A 16222-nucleotide genomic window follows, 5' to 3' on the forward strand; every position below is an offset into this window, starting at 1 on the left:
GATGACACAAACATTCATTTTGATTTGAGACGTGTTTTGAAGACACTTTTTTTTTTATTTTGTTAAATGCTCTTTTGACACAAGATTTATACCCATTCTATATTCATATTCAGCATATTTACAGTTCCCTGAAATTTCATCTTTGCCATATTTCAGTTCACGTGAAAAACAAAACAAAAAGAAGCAGTAGTGAAATTATATATACACATATATAACAGTAAGTTGGTGGGTCAAATGCTAAAAAAAAAATTCAAGTATGAAAACATTAACACCAAATCTACGGTGTACATGAATATCTTTGATCTGCTGGAATCCTTATCTATGAACCAGGACAGACATGTCCTCTGGGTCATTCTTTGGAAAATTGATCTTAGACATGTTTTTAGGCTTTGAGGCAGTTTTGTTCAAGTCCAACTGTCTTCATTCAGGGACTTCAGCCTTGTGGGTTATTCTGTTTCACAAAATAATTTGCATCTTACTGTTGGAGATGATACTTTAGGGGGGATGTGATGTTTTTTTTTCACAGTAGACACCCGTTGCCGTACCTCATTCTCTTGACTCATTAAAGGTGTTTTGGACCTTCAGATGAAAACAAGACATTGGTCAGTTGCCAAATTAGTCTGAAGAACAGTGATGCAGACAAACATGCTTACAATGAATGAGTAAAGGGGCATCACATTTTGCTTCATGAATTAATAACACATGCAAATGATGCAAATACAAATAGAAAATTCATAAACTGACTTACTCATGATCATCTTTAGTTGTTTTCTGTGGTGTCTTGTTCTCCTCAGAGTCCCTGTGTGACAGACTGAAGGAACAAACATTTCTTTATGGCTTTTATCTGAAAATATCTCAATCAGTCGTTACCAAATTAACTCTGAGACACTGGTATTACAACAAGACAGATGTTGAGTTAAAAGTTTGAAATTACCGGCTCCAATGTTTTCTTTTGAGCCAGACGGCGATGATTACGGCAAGACAAACACCGGCCATTACCAAAGACAACACAAGGATCAAAGTGAAATCTGGGAGGGAAGAGAGAAAAACATTAAGACTCAACATTCATAAAGCAGCTACATATCAAATGCTAATGCTGACTTGAGGCCACCTAAAGGTTAACTTATTGTGATCACGGTTATCAGAGATAGATTTCTCATAAAAACCTAAAAAAACAAAAAAGACATGAGCAATAAAGTATTTATCAATCCATAAATCTGTATCTTTAGAATTGTTTCTCACCATCAGCAGACGGCTGTCTGATCTCAGGAATCATGGTAAACACCTCTATCTGAGGACCAGAGAGCACTCGCACTGCACATCCAACCTGTGTGCTGTTGCCATGGAGACGAGGCAGCACAGCTGTAGTGGTGACAGTGACTGTACCGTTGGTGTTGGTGACCCTGGAAGAGTTGTGGTGAGGGACAGTCAGTGTAACTGTGGGAGCAGGTCGACCTGTGGCCGAGCAGGACACTACTGCCTCTTCAGGAGAGATGGATTCTCCAACATGGAGAATAGGTTCATGCAGCTCTGCAAAGATCATATATTAAAAAAAATATATATATATAATCTGAATGACCATGTAAATGTCTCTGATAACACAGTTAGGTTCTTACCATAGAGTAGGAGGCAGGTTGTAGCAGTGAGAGCTCCTTCAGGGTAGGTGTTAAACAAACAGCGATAGCATCCTTCATCCTGCTCCGTCACCTTCCTGATGACTATGGAGCTGTTCTGTAGTCCAGCACATTTAAACTCCACTTTCTCTTCAAAACCAGCATTCACCTTTTGACCAAAGTATTTGTTGTAAGTAGCTAGATTCTTCTCCCCCTCAGGTAATAGTTTCTGCCATGTGACCTGCAGAACATCTTTAGATTGCATCAGCTGACAGTTTAACTGAGCCTCTTCTCCCACTGCTGCCATCACAGTCTGCTGGGTTTCTATCACAGAGGTTAGACCTGCAGGAGATGACAGGTTTAGAGGTGGAGTGTGTAACACAGTATATTTATTCACTTCAAATAATCCCAAACCAACTAAAATAAGATAGATGGGAAAAGGGAGACATATCGCCCAGTAGTGAGACTGATCCTATGTGCTGATTTTACACTGGGGTTTTAACATTACGCTGCGCCACCGCCGGCTTTTGCTCCAGTGTGTTCTTATTTTGAATGTCCGTGTCCTCTCGTGCGCTTAGAGCAGCAACTAACCTTTATCAACCTGTGCAGGTACAGTAAGGAGATAAAAACACACCATCTGGGCAGAGAAAGTAGCCTACTGACAGCTGCTGTGTGGGACAGGACAGTCATCTATCTGGAACATTACGCAGCTTTAATAACACGAGGAATAAAACAGTACAAGTTCTACGGGCACCATGTGGATCCAGGTCAGACCCTGGAAAATAGGGCAGATGTTCCCGTGCGCATGCTGTGGTTACTTTGTTTAGGCATTTGTTTCTTTGCAAGATGTGATTAAAAAGAAAATGTGAATTTAAGTATTAAACAATGCAAACGTGTTTTCTAAATGAACCGCCCAAAACATTGCAGGACAATAAACACTAAAAACACACGAGTCACACATCAGTCTAAGAACAACAGGCTACATTATATAGACTGAGGCTAAATTAAATTAAATGAGGCTACTGTATCATCTGTTTCTCACCTTTGTGAAAGACTCCCAACGCACAAACGAATTGTAGGACTGCACGGAGAGCCATCGGATCTGATTTGAATCTGCGCGCCCAACCAAATAGCTGAGTTCAAATTTCGAAATGTGCTCTCGCGAGAACTCTGGATGAAAGTGAAAGTGAAAGTTGTTGAAGGTATGATGTCCACCTTCTTTGTCCATAACAGTATATCTTTGCCCAATTAGGCCATACAGTGCAGGAGTGGCACAAAGTACGCGCACGTGGGCGCACAAACACGTCTGAATAGCATTAATCATGTCTGTATCCACTACTCATATCTAGGCTGCATTACTAACACTACAGTATCTTACAGCTCTGTGTTGACTTTATTCTTTCAGACTGTGCCTCCAAAAGCATTTATAGGCTACAACAGAAAACAATGCAGATTCAAAAATAAAGTCACAGTATAAAGTTACAACAAAATTGAAATAAATACGCCTGCAACTACACATCAAATGCTAAAACTGACTTGAGACCACCTAAAGGTTAACTTACTGTGACCACTGTTATCAGACCTAGATTTCTTATCAAAACCTGAAAATTAAAAACCTGAAAAACAAAAAAGACATGAGCTATAAAGTATTTATCAATCTACAAATCTGTATCTTTAGAAGTGTTTCTCACCATCAGCAGATGCTGTCTGATCTCAGGAATCATGGTAAACACCTCTATCTGAGCTAGTATCTTTCTCATGGAAACCAGAATTCACTCTTTGACCAAAGAATTTGTTGTAAGTAGCTAGATTCTTGTCCTCATCAGGTAAAAGTGTCTGCCATGTGACCTGCAGAACATCTTTAGATTGCATCAGCTGACTAGTCTACTTTAGAGAGGTTCGACTTGCAGGAAACACAACTCAAACATTAATAAGATACTCCACAGAATTCACTTCACTGGACTAACATGTTTAGAATGGGATTCTCATCATAAATATATCTGTATTGCACACAAATAGCCCGGTTGGCTATGTTTACATCACCTGGACCACTACACACACATTACACATTTGTGGAAAGAGATCACAAGACATTATCTGGCTGAATTGGACATCACTGAAGACCATAACACACTGGGAAACTTATATGGTACAATAGATTGATGTATGTGTGTGTTTATGTAAGCTACATATATTTTCTCTTCTTTTCAACATGTCGTATTGTTGTAATTGTGTTATTATCATAAGTAGTGGTAATATTAGTTGTGGTATTAATATTATGGATATTGATATTCACATTGACAGACTGAATCTAACTGTCAATCCCTCATAAATCCCAATCAGGTCTGGGAGCAGTTTTGGAAGGGATCAAGCACACAATGGGCCAGCCCTCTACGACGGGCGACCCAAAGCAATGCCAATATCAGTCAAAATAAACACCAAATAAACAAATTTATAAATAAATAGCAATATTGAAAACAGAGTAACTAATCAAAATTTAAATTCATGCAAAATATTATATAAAATATGAATTAACCAATGCAAAATGATAAACCAACATAGCAAATAATAATAATATAATAATAACTTTATTCAGGACACAAATGGAAGGTCCATAGTACATTAAAAATGACAATATTTACAAACATAGCAATAAATATACACTACAATTCATATAAATTAATAAAAGGTCAACAACCTTCACCTGTAATATATACAAAAAGGAGCGCCAATGTCTCCACAGTCTAGATGCATACCTGACAGAGCTCAAATCAATGTGGACTAAAGCTTGTATAATTCTGTTTTGTGAGACAGACATTCTACACATGTATCAATAAATAAGGTTTCTTATTAAGGCAGAACAGGCAGGCACACCATCACTAACAAACATTTGACTAGCACTACACCATCTCGGTTGTTTTAGAAGCAGTCTCATGCCATCATTATACGCTACATTCAGCCTCTGCATGATCTTTTTGCTGTAAGACCACCACACGTGGGCAGTATATAGTGGTGTACAGAATGCTTTGAATAAAGCTACATTAACATTGGGGGTAGGGGCCTCCTGGTCCTTTGTTGATGAGGCCAGCTGCAGTTGGGAAGAAACAGGTTTTGCGCTATTCTCCGACGTGCACTCTAATGGTCAGCCTTTTATACACTTATTTTTAGCTTAGGCTACGTCAGTGCAAAGATTTTAAGTGAACTTTTTGCATCAAATTTGTCATTTGTTTAAAATTCCTTAAATAAAGGAACAATATACAAACAAAGTGAAAACATAAAAATGATAATGAAATGCTATTAAAAAGATCCTATAAACATGGAACGGTATACAAAATATAAAACCTATATTTTTGGGAACACTCACGTTTTTTGAGTGTCTGAGTTCTGGTGCTGCAGTCTTGAGGGTTATTCTGTGTTACATTGTTGACTCAGATCAAAGTCAAGTCTTCTTGCTGTTGAAGGTGACGGCTCCAGCTTGTCACTTGTCGGACTTTTCTCAGGAGGTGTCTGTTTTCTGATCTGATTGTCCTGCGTGACTACACACCTATGGACCCTTGAGAAGAAAAAGACGCTCACATTATTACATGATGACATACATATTTCTATAACTAAATTCCTCTGAACAACAGGATTGAACATGCTGCCTATAAGAGAACGATGATGGCTTCATGTACAAATATATGTAGAGAGACAAGGTGGTATGAAAAAAAGGGTGCATAACATTTCAATCATTTAGTGAAGTATTAAATATGTGTAAGTTAATAACAATTAGGAAAGTGTCTTACTCATCAGGTTCTTGGATGCTTGTGTTGTCCGACTTCTTCTTCTCAGAGTCCCTGTGTGACAGACTGAAGGATTTAACAACAGTAGAGCAGGACAGACATTTATCAACTATCATAGAGTGAGACAGATAGTGACTAAAAGAAGTACCTGTTGGGATTTTTTTTGTCTAAGCCTGGCAGTGATGATGACAGCAGCAACACAAACACAGGCTACCAATATCACAGGCAATATGATCCAAGTCCTACCTTTAAGGAAAATGGGAAAAAAATGTTGATATGATAAACAACAGTTATTAAACGATTGAATGGGAATAGGCCTAGGCCTACATCTGAACATCAACTTACTGCGATCACTATTATTAGTTTCAGATTCCTCATCAAAACCTAAAAAATAAAAGAAAAGACATGAGCTATATAGTATGTATCAATCCATAAATCTGTATCTTTAGAAGTGTTTCTCACCATCAGCAGACGGCTGTCTGATCTCAGGAATCATGGTAAACACCTCTATCTGAGGACCAGAGAGCACTCGCACTGCACATCCAACCTGTGTGCTGTTGCCATGGAGACGAAGCAGCACAGCTGTAGTGGTGACAGTGACTGTACCGTTGGTGTTGGTGACACTGGAAGAGTTGTGGTGAGGGACAGTCAGTGTAACTGTGGGAGCAGGTCGACCTGTGGCCGAGCAGGACACTACTGCCTCTTCAGGAGAGATGGATTCTCCAACATGGAGAATAGGTTCATGCAGCTCTGCAAAGAGCATATACAGTATCTCACAAAAGTGAGTACACCCCTCACATTTTAGTAAATATTTCATTATATCTTTTAATGGGACAACACTGAAGAAATTACACTTTGCTACAATGTAAAGTATTAAGTGTACAGCTTGTATAACAGTGTAAATGTGTTGTCCCCTCAAAATAACTCAACACACAGCCATTAATGTCCAAACCGCTGGCAACAAAAGTGAGTACACCCCTATGTTAAATTCCCATAGAGGCAGGCAGATTTTTATTTTTAAAGGCCAGTTATTTAATGGATCCAGGATACTATGCATCCTGATAAAGTTCCCTTGGACTTTGGAATTAAAATAGCCCCACATCATCACATAGCCTTCACCATACCTAGAGATTGGCATGGGGTACTTTCCATAAAATAATCTACTTTCCATAAAATCATCTCTCAATGCAAATCAAACCAGCTATTAGGCTAACTGACATAAAACCATGCCAATCTCTAGGTATAATGAAGAGCATGTGATGTGTTGAGCACATTTACACTGTTATACAAGCTGTACACATAATACTTTACATTGTAGCAAAGTGTAATTTCTTCAGTGTTGTCCCATTAAAAGATATAATGAACTATTTACTAAAATGTGAGGGGTGTACTCACTTTTCTGAGATACTGTATTTTAAAAATATGACATGAAAATATCACATGAATGACCATGTAAATGTCTCTTATAACACAGTTAGGTTCTTACCATAGAGAAGGAGGCAGGTTGTAGCAGTGAGAGCTCCTTCAGGGTAGATGTTAAACAAACAGCGATAGCATCCTTCATCCTGCTCCGTCACCTTCCTGATGACTATGGAGCTGTTCTGTAGTCCAGCACATTTAAACTCCACTTTCTCTTCAAAACCAGCATTCACCTTTTGACCAAAGTATTTGTTGTAAGTAGCTAGATTCTTCTCCCCCTCAGGTAATAGTTTCTGCCATGTGACCTGCAGAACATCTTTAGATTGCATCAGCTGACAGTTTAACTGAGCCTCTTCTCCCACTGCTGCCATCACAGTCTGCTGGGTTTCTATCTGAGAGCTTAGACCTGCAGGAGATGACAGGTTTAGAGGTGGAGTGCGTAACACACTATATTTATTCACTTCAAATAATCCAAAACCAACTAAAATATGATATATGGGGAAAACATTGCAGGACAATAAAAACTAAAAACACAGGAGTCACACATTAGTCTAAGAACAACAGGCTACATTATATAGACTTAGGCTAAATTAAATTAAATGAGGCTACTGTATCATCTCTTTCTCACCTTTGTGAAAGACTCCCAACGCACAAAGGAGCTGTAGGACTGCACGGAGAGCCATCGGGTCTGGTATTTTAATATACTGCTCAAATGTGTGAAGGTTTGCCGCAGGTCTGATGGTATCATAGTTATGGTATCCACCTTCACTGTTGCCCAATCAGCGAGGCCATACAGTGCCGGAGTGGCACACTCTAAAAACTCCTGGGTTAAAAAGGGACCAACTAATTTCTGGGTTATTTCAACCCAGAAAATTGGGTTACTCTTTTTGACCCAACTTCTGGTTTAAATACTTGACCAAATTTTTGGTTAAAATAACCCAACACTGTAGTTAAAATAACCCAACTTCATCTTATACATCCCACTCCTCTGTTATGGTGTGGTGGCCATTTCAGTAGATTTACTCACTAACATTGTTGTGGAAACACAACAAGCATGGAAACTAAATGCACACTTCCTGCATTACTTCAAATACTAAGTTACTCATCTAGTGTGCGGTGGTTTATGGGATGAGTAGTTCCTTCGCTCTGAAATGACGATATGTACATACGTTGTATCAGTCCAGCCCTCCTCTTCCTCGTTCTTCTAAACGGGGTAGACAGGGAAGGAGGTGTTTCTTCTTCCTCTTCTTCTGAATTTCTGGCAGACTGATGTGTATGTTATAGGGGCAAGGGTTTAATATATGACCTTATTTCTTCTATTTCTTAGTTAATATATCCATGTTTAAAAGGTGTGTCACTTTATTTCTCCTACAAATACTGGTGATACTGTTTTATCATAATGTACACAACACACAAGTATGATTGTTCATATTGTAAACTATGTTGACATTATAATATAATAACTCCATAAAATACACCCCTCCAACAAAAAATACATTATATACAGTACAGGCCAAAAGTTTGGACACACCTTCTCATTCAATGCGTTTCTTTGACTATTTACATTGTATATTCTCACTGAAAGCATCAAAACTATGAATGAACATATATGGAATTATGTACTTAACAAAAAAGTGTGAAATAACTGAAAACATGTCTTATATTTTAGATTCTTCAAAGTAGCCACCCTTTGCTTTTTTATTAATAAGGGAAAAAATTTAATTAACCCTGACAAAAAGCACACCTATGAAGTGAAAACCATTTCAGGTGACTACCTCATGAAGCTCATTGAGAGAACACCAAGGGTTTTCAGAGTTATCAAAAAAAGCAAAGGGTGGCTACTTTGAGGAATCTAAAATATAAGACATGTTTTCAGTTATTTCACACTTTTTTGTTTAGTACATAATTCCATATGTGTTCATTCATAGTTTTGATGCCTTCAGTGAGAATCTACAATGTAAATAGTCATGAAAATAAAGAAACCCATTGAATGAGAAGCTGTGTCCAAACTTTTGGCCTGTACTGTATATATATATATATATATATATATATATATATATATAGAGAGAGAGAGAGAGAGAGAGAGAGAGAGAGAGAACCCCTAAACCCAGAACATGGGTTACTCTTTGAAAAATAACCCAGCAACCCAACAATCCAGGAATTGGGTCAAAATATTAGCCCTATAACCCAGAAAATGGTTACTCTCTGAAAAAATTACCCATCATTTTAACCCAACACAAATAACCCAGAAACTGCGTTGAAGAAATAACCCAGGAGTTTTTAGGGTGCACCAAGTATGAGCACGTGGGGGCACAAACACATCTGAATAGCATTCATTTATCATTTCTGTATCCACTACTCATATCTAGGCTGCATTACTAATACTACAGTATCTTACAGTTCTGTGTTGACATGTTTAATTTTAAAGATAACTAGACCTACCAATCACAACACAACAGAGTGGCACCATAAACATGTCTAAAGCTTCCATACTTTATTCTTTCAGTGCTGCAGAAGAAACTGTACCTCCAAAAGCATTTATAGGCTATACAACAGAAAACAATGCAGATTCAAAAATAAAGTCATAACAAAATTAAAATACATACGCCTGCAACTCAAATGCTAATACTGACTTGAGGCCACCTAAAGGTTAACTTACTGTCACCACTGTTATCAGACCTAGATTTCTCATCAAAACCTGAAAAATAAAAAACACATGAGCTATAAAGTATTTATCAATCTATAAATCTGTATAGTGTTTCTCACCATCAGCAGACGGCATCTATTTGTTGTTGGTGCAGTCAACAGGGAGATTGGCTACAAAGTTACTGTAGGTACAACGATATCGATTTTTAGATGTTTTGTGGTGTTTGAACTTTTTTTCTGTCTTGGCATATAGACAACATCTCACTTGCATAAATTAATATCATTATTATTAATAAAAAGTCTAGGTAAAGCCAACAGTTTAAGGAGTAGCCTATTAATATACTTACACCCTGCCTGTCAAATAACCAAATTTTTTTTGCCACCGGTATTTGAATGTGCATGATCTAGATGGATAGAGAGATTTTAAATCCAGGGCAACAATAACATATGAATGCCAGTAAAACCCCCTTTATCACACAAACTTTTTATAAAAACTGTTTTATTAACAAAAAAACTCACTCAGATGTGCGAAGTAAAAAATTGTGAATGGGAAATAAAAACATGTTATCTAAAATTAGATAATTAGATATAGTGGTAAACCTCAATAGCCACAGATTAATAGAGTTAATAAATAAGTATAAAGTTCATTGCGTTGGTGTATCGCCTGACGTCAGATGTGGATCAGGATAAGAGTCAGTGCCAGTGGGGGTGTTGGGGGGGTCAGGAAGAAACAGGTTTTGCGCTATTCTCCGACGTGCACTCTATGATCACCGCTGATATAGAGAGCCTTTTATACACTTATTTTTAGCTTAGATCAGTGCAAAGATTTTAAGTGACTTTTTTGCATCAAATTTTTCATTTGTTTAACATTCCTTAAATAAAGGAACAATATACAAACAATGTGAAAACATAAAAATGATAATGAAATGCTATTAAAAAGATCCTATAAACATGGAACGGTATACAAAATATAAAACTTATTTTTTTTGGAAACACTCTCTCACGTTTTTTTGGTTTTTGTCTGAGTGTCTGAGTCAAAATCAAGTCTTCTTGCTGTTGAAGGTGACGGCTCCGGCTTGTCACTTGTCGGACTTTTCTCAGGAGGTGTCCGTTTTCTGATCTGATTGTTATCCTGCGTGACTACACACGTACGGACCCTTGAGAAGAAAAAGACGCTGACATTATTACATGATGCCATACATATTTCTATAACTAAATTCCTCTGAAAAACAAGAATGAACATGCTGACTATAAGAGAACGATGATGGCTTCATGTACAAATATATGTAGAGACCCAAGGTGGTATAGAAAAAAAAATCTGAAATAGACAGAGTGCATAACATTTCAATCATTTAGTGAAGTATTAAATATGTGTAAGTTAATAACAATTAGGAAAGTGTCTTACTCATCAGGTTCTTGGATGCTTGTGTTGTTCTTCTTGTTCTCCTCAGAGTCCCTGTGTGACAGACTGAAGGAGTTAAGAAAAGTAAATGCTGAACAAACATTTATCAATTATTTCTATAGTGGTTCCTATGTTTTCGAATAAGCATCACAGTGATGATTACAGCAGAACTATTGCAATGACTAAATGAAAATGAACAGGTAATATGAATAAAAATGCTGACAATGAATGACAGTGATCCATAATCAAGATATAGTGATATTCATTACAATTACATTATGCTGTAAATATCTGATTATCCAGTTAAAAGGATAATAAGTTGATATAGAGGCAAAATGTGACAATATACAATAGAGTGTAGACAGATCATATCATTTTGTGAGTGTGAAGTGAAGGATGACAAGTACAGAGTGTCTTACTTATTAGTATTATTGATTGCAGTCGGAGACATCTCATCCAGCTCCCTGTGTGACAGACTGAAGGATTTAAGATCAGTTAGAGCAGGACAGACATGTATCACCTATCATAGACTGAGACAGATAGTGACTAAAAGAAGTACCTGTTGGGATTTTTTTGTTTACGCCTGGCAGTGATGATGACAGCAGCAACAACACAAACAAAGGCTACCAATACCACAGGCAATATGATCCAAGTCCTACCTTTAAGGAAAAATGGGAAAAATGTTGATATAATAAACAACAGTTATTAAACTATTGAATGGGAATACATCTGAACATTAACTTACTGCGATCACTATTATTAGTTTCAGATTCCTCATCAAAACCTAAAAAAAAGAAAAGACATGAGCTATATAGTATGTATCAATCTATAAATCAGTATCTTTAGAAGTGTTTCTCACCATCAGCAGACGGCTGTCTGATCTCAGGATTCATGGTAAACACCTCTATCTGAGGACCAGAGAGCACTCGCACTGCACATCCAACCTGTGTGCTGTTGCCATGGAGACGAGGCAGCACAGCTGTAGTGGTGACAGTGACTGTACCGTTGGTGTTGGTGACACTGGAAGAGTTGTGGTGAGGGACAGTCAGTCTAACTGTGGGAGCAGGTCGACCTGTGGCCGAGCAGGACACTACTGCCTCTTCAGGAGAGATGGATTCTCCAACATGGAGAATAGGTTCATGCAGCTCTGCAAAAAGCAAATATTTTAAAAATATCACGTGAAAATATCACATGAATGACCATGTAAATGTCTCTTATAACACAGTTAGGTTCTTACCATAGAGAAGGAGGCAGGTTGTAGCAGTGAGAGCTCCTTCAGGGTAGGTGTTAAACAAACAGAGATAGCATCCTTCATCCTGCTCCGTCACCTTCCTGATGACTATGGAGCTGTTCTGTAGTCCAGCACATTTAAACTCCACTTTCTCTTCAAAACCAGCATTCACCTTTTGACCAAAGTATTTGCTGTAAGTAGCTAGATTCTTCTCCCCCTCAGGTAATAGTTTCTGCCATGTGACTTGCTGAACATCTTTAGATTGCATCAGCTGACAGTTTAACTGAGCCTCTTCTCCCACTGCTGCCATCACAGTCTGCTGGGTTTCTATCACAGAGGTTAGACCTGCAGGAGATGACAGGTTTAGAGGTGGAGTGCGTAACACAGCATATTTAGTTTAGTTTAGTTTAGTAGTTTATAATGTCATGGACAGTCCCCTTTAATTAACTATACAGTAAAAGGAGCAGCTTTTGCCTCAACGGCTAATTTCCAGCTGTAGTCCCCGGCCAGCTATGATACAATGGTTAAGACACACACACACACATATATATATATATATATATAGCAGGCCTAAGCAAAAAAGGTTAAAACATACAAAGAAGTGGCACACAAACAAACAGGCACAAATATTGGCAATGGCATTAAAGCAGTCCATGCAGTCAATCAATACGAAGGAGACAAGAGAAAGGAGAAAAGTCTCAGAGGCCACACTGAAAACTCATACAAGACATAACGGAGGCAGGCAGCAGAGATGGAGCGACAGCAACAATGACTATGTCACATCGAACACACCACATCTGACAGATTAATGTATGCAGTAGGCTAATAGTTATCAGACTGCCAGCTTTAAGGTGTGTTGTAAAGGTGGAATATGTATGTATATCTTTGATTGTAGTGGGCAATGAATTCCAGTTTTGTAATGCCGTAACAGAAAATGATAATTGGCCAAATGTACTTTTCCTGAATGGAATGACAAGGTCACCTCGTGTGGTGCTTCTAGTGATCTGACTGCTGTTGTTACGTTGGGTTAGAAAAAAGTTCAAAGGAGGAGGAGCAGTGTTAGGCACTTCTTCACTTCAAATAATCCTAACCCAAATAAAATAGGATATATGGGGAAACGGGATATATCTTCCCGTAATGAGATTGAGGCTGCATGTTATCTGTGGTCCCATATGCTGAATTCATACTGGGGCTTTAACTTTACGCTGCGTTACGGCTTTTGACTATAAATCAGTGTGTTCTTATTTTGAATGTCTGTGTCCTCTCGTGCGCTTAGAGCAGCAACTAACCTTTATCAACCTGTGCAGGTACAGTAAGTAAGGAGATAAAAACACACCATCTGGGCAGAGAAAGTAGCCTACTGACAGCTGCTGTTTGGGACAGGACAGTCATCTATCTGGAACATTACGCAGCTTTAATAACACGAGGAATAAAACAGTACAAGTTCTACGGGCACCACGTGGATCCAGGTCAGACCCTGGAAAATAGGGCAGATGTTCCCGTGCGCATGTTGTGGTTACTTGGCGCACAAGTGAAGTCTCATTTGTTTAGGCATTTGTTTCTTTGCAAGATGTGATTAAAAAAAGTGAATTTTAGTATTAAACAATGCAAACGTATTTTCAAAATAAACCGCCCAAAACATTACACGACAATAACACTAAAAACACAGGAGTCACACATCAGTCTAAGAACAACAGGCTACATTATATAGACTGAGGCTAAATGAAATGAGGCTACTGTATCATCTGTTTCTCACCTTTGTGAAAGACTCCCAACGCACAAAGGAGCTGTAGGACTGCACGGAGCGCCATCGGGTCTGATTTGAATCTACCGCCCAAATGTGTTGTCACAGGTCTGTGGTATCATAGACAGTTATGGTATCCACCTTTCTTGGCTGTGGCCCAATTAGGCCATAAAAAGCAGGAGTGACGCAAAGTACCTGCACGCAGGGGCACAAACACATCTGAATAGCATTCATTTATCATTTCTGTATCCACTACTCATATCTAGGCTGCATTACTAATACTACAGTATCTTACAGTTCTGTGTTGACATGTTTAATTTTAAAGATAACTAGACCTACCAATCACAACACAACAGAGTGGCACCATAAACATGTCTAAAGCTTCCATACTTTATTCTTTTAGTGCTCCAGAAGAAACTGTACCTCCAAAAGCATTTATAGGCTATACAACAGAAAACAATGCAGATTCAAAAATAAAGTCCCAACAAAATTAAAATACATACAACCTGAAAAATAAAAAACACATGAGCTATAAAGTATTTATCAATCTATAAATCTGTATAGTGTTTCTCACCATCAGCAGACGGCATCTATTTGTTGTTGGTGCAGTCAACAGGGAGATTGGCTACAAAGTTACTGTAGGTACGATATCGATTTTTAGATGTTTTGTGGTGTTTGAACTTTTTTTCTGTGCCGGTATATAGACAACATCTCACTTACATAAACGGATATCATTATTATTAATAAAAAGCCTAGGCATAGCCAACAGTTTAAGGAGTAGCCTATTAATATACTTACACCATGCCTGTCAAATAATATATTTTTTTGCCATTGCTATTTAAATCTTCATGATCTAGATGGATAGAGAGATTTTAAATCCAGGGCAACAATAACATGTGAATGCCAGTAAAACCCCCTTCATCACACAAACTTTTTATAAAAACTGTTTTATTAACAAAAAAACTAATTCAGATGTGCGAAGTAAAAGATTGTGAATGGGAAATAAAAACATGTTATCTAAAATGAGATAATGAGACATAGTGGTAAAACTCAATAGCCACAGAGGTTAATAAATAAGTAAAGTTCATTGCGTTGGTGTATCGCATGACGTCAGATGTGGATGAGGACAGAGTCAGTGCCAGTGGGGGTGTTGGGGGGGGGTCTCGGGCCTGTGTTGATGAGGCCAGCTGCAGTCAGGAAGAAACAGGTGTTGTGCTATTCTCCGACGTGCACTCTAATGATCACCGCTGCTAGACGGCCTTTTATACACTTATTTTTGGCTCACGTCACTGCAAAGATTTTAATTGACCTTTATGCATCACATTTTTTATTTGTTTAACATTCCTTAAATAAAGGAACAATATACAAACAATGTGAAAACATAAAAATTATAATGAAATCCTATTAAAAAGATCATATAAATGTGGAACGGTATACAAAATATAAAATCTATTTTTTTGGAAACACTCACGTTTTTTAGTTTTTGTCTGACTGTCTGAGTAAGATAAGATAAGATAAGCCTTTATTGTCTCCTATAGGAGAAATTCATCTTAGGCATTCGAGAGAAACGAAATAAAGACACATCACGCATTAACACTAGGGCTGGGCGACATGGAGAAAATCAAATATCACAATATTTTTGACCAAATACCTCGATATTGATACCGCAAAGATACTGTAGTGTTGACTATTGGTGCTTTCACAAAATATTTACACAATGACATTTGTAATAAATAATCATCAGTAATGTGGATCTAATGACTAAGTGGGTAAAGGCAAATAATAGAACAGCAACAGACAACAGTCTGGTAAGTTCAGAAAATGACATCACTTTACTGTAATTTGTTGGAATTGTTGGGGCTTTGTAAATTATAGAGTGTGGTCTAGACCTACTCTATCTGTAAAGTGTCTCGAGATAACTCTTGTTTTGATTTGATACTATAAATAAAATTGAATTGAAATTGAATTGAATTAATGCAGCCTTTAAAACCAGGAAAATACAACACTTATTCCATATTACGATATCCAAAATCTAAGACGATTTCTAGTCTCATATCACAATATCGATATAATATCAATATATTGCCCAGCTCTAATAAATACACAAGAAACATACAGTTAACCTACATAGAAACATCATCATACATCACCTCATTCAATGCTTCAATGAACATATTATAAACCTCACACAATACCCCCCCCCTACCTTTCATCACAATCACAGAAGAACAGAAGAGAACTCACAACATATCCTCCCCCTCGTATTGCACTTAATTTTGATAATGATTGCACATTTCCCATTAACTCATGCTGTGGTCAATAACTTCTGTATAGCAAAATACTCAATTGCATAATACCATATCAAATATAACATATATTTGCTGC

At 37.6% G+C, this 16222-nt stretch overlaps 3 protein-coding genes and 1 long non-coding RNA gene across 6 annotated transcripts; all 4 read right to left on the reverse strand.

Moving 5' to 3' along the window:
- Nucleotides 1–20: 20 nt before the first annotated feature.
- On the reverse strand, nucleotides 21–2743 carry LOC114551166 (OX-2 membrane glycoprotein). Of its 3 annotated transcripts, none has more exons than XM_028572313.1 (6): nucleotides 2656–2743; nucleotides 1617–1955; nucleotides 1243–1530; nucleotides 935–1028; nucleotides 749–811; nucleotides 21–579 (listed from the first exon to the last, which is right to left on the reverse strand). In XM_028572313.1, exons 1-6 carry the CDS (start codon nucleotides 2708–2710, stop codon nucleotides 447–449), a joined length of 972 nt encoding a protein of 323 aa, XP_028428114.1. In that variant the 5' UTR covers nucleotides 2711–2743; the 3' UTR covers nucleotides 21–446. The 3 variants fall into 3 exon arrangements, with proteins under 3 accessions (XP_028428114.1, XP_028428115.1, XP_028428116.1); XM_028572314.1 differs by having other exon boundaries at nucleotides 555–579; nucleotides 935–949; XM_028572315.1 differs by lacking the exons at nucleotides 21–579; nucleotides 749–811; nucleotides 935–1028 and adding an exon at nucleotides 1069–1166.
- Nucleotides 2744–5507: 2764 nt separating this feature from the next.
- Nucleotides 5508–7497, reverse strand: LOC114550655 (OX-2 membrane glycoprotein-like). The gene is made up of 5 exons (XM_028571414.1): nucleotides 7443–7497; nucleotides 6882–7295; nucleotides 5858–6145; nucleotides 5741–5779; nucleotides 5508–5641 (listed from the first exon to the last, which is right to left on the reverse strand). Exons 1-5 carry the CDS (start codon nucleotides 7495–7497, stop codon nucleotides 5508–5510), a joined length of 930 nt encoding a protein of 309 aa, XP_028427215.1.
- A 2494-nt stretch (nucleotides 7498–9991) lies between these two features.
- LOC114550845 (uncharacterized) lies at nucleotides 9992–11489 on the reverse strand. Its single transcript, XR_003691763.1, has 4 exons — nucleotides 11422–11489; nucleotides 11282–11338; nucleotides 10866–10916; nucleotides 9992–10617 (listed from the first exon to the last, which is right to left on the reverse strand). It is a non-coding gene; the product is annotated as an uncharacterized LOC114550845 (long non-coding RNA).
- On the reverse strand, nucleotides 10862–13919 carry LOC114550656 (OX-2 membrane glycoprotein-like). Its single transcript, XM_028571415.1, has 6 exons — nucleotides 13850–13919; nucleotides 12100–12438; nucleotides 11722–12009; nucleotides 11608–11646; nucleotides 11422–11521; nucleotides 10862–10928 (listed from the first exon to the last, which is right to left on the reverse strand). Exons 1-6 carry the CDS (start codon nucleotides 13902–13904, stop codon nucleotides 10862–10864), a joined length of 888 nt encoding a protein of 295 aa, XP_028427216.1. The 5' UTR covers nucleotides 13905–13919.
- Between the last annotated feature and the right edge of the window lie 2303 nt (nucleotides 13920–16222).

This window comes from Perca flavescens, chromosome 24 (assembly GCF_004354835.1).
Source record: "Perca flavescens isolate YP-PL-M2 chromosome 24, PFLA_1.0, whole genome shotgun sequence".
NCBI lineage: Eukaryota > Metazoa > Chordata > Actinopteri > Perciformes > Percidae > Perca > Perca flavescens.

What these genes read in the sequence shown, in the direction of transcription:
- LOC114550656 (XM_028571415.1), bottom strand. Translation starts at nt 13,904, where the DNA reads ATGGCGCTCCGTGCAGTCCTACAGCTCCTTTGTGCGTTGGGAGTCTTT. An exon ending in AACCTGCCTCCTTCTCTATG is followed by an intron (nt 12,010 to 12,099) that starts GTAAGAACCTAA and finishes TGCTTTTTGCAG; the next exon opens with AGCTGCATGAACCTATTCTC. An exon ending in AAACAAAAAAATCCCAACAG is followed by an intron (nt 10,929 to 11,421) that starts GTACTTCTTTTA and finishes TAACTCCTTCAG; the next exon opens with TCTGTCACACAGGGACTCTG.
- LOC114551166 (XM_028572313.1), bottom strand. Translation starts at nt 2,710, where the DNA reads ATGGCTCTCCGTGCAGTCCTACAATTCGTTTGTGCGTTGGGAGTCTTT. An exon ending in GTTGGGAGTCTTTCACAAAG is followed by an intron (nt 1,956 to 2,655) that starts GTGAGAAACAGA and finishes CATCTCCTGCAG; the next exon opens with GTCTAACCTCTGTGATAGAA. An exon ending in ACAACTAAAGATGATCATGA is followed by an intron (nt 580 to 748) that starts GTAAGTCAGTTT and finishes TTTCATCTGAAG; the next exon opens with GTCCAAAACACCTTTAATGA.
- LOC114550655 (XM_028571414.1), bottom strand. Translation starts at nt 7,497, where the DNA reads ATGGCTCTCCGTGCAGTCCTACAGCTCCTTTGTGCGTTGGGAGTCTTT. An exon ending in AACCTGCCTCCTTCTCTATG is followed by an intron (nt 6,146 to 6,881) that starts GTAAGAACCTAA and finishes TGCTCTTTGCAG; the next exon opens with AGCTGCATGAACCTATTCTC. An exon ending in AACTAATAATAGTGATCGCA is followed by an intron (nt 5,642 to 5,740) that starts GTAAGTTGATGT and finishes TTTTCCTTAAAG; the next exon opens with GTAGGACTTGGATCATATTG.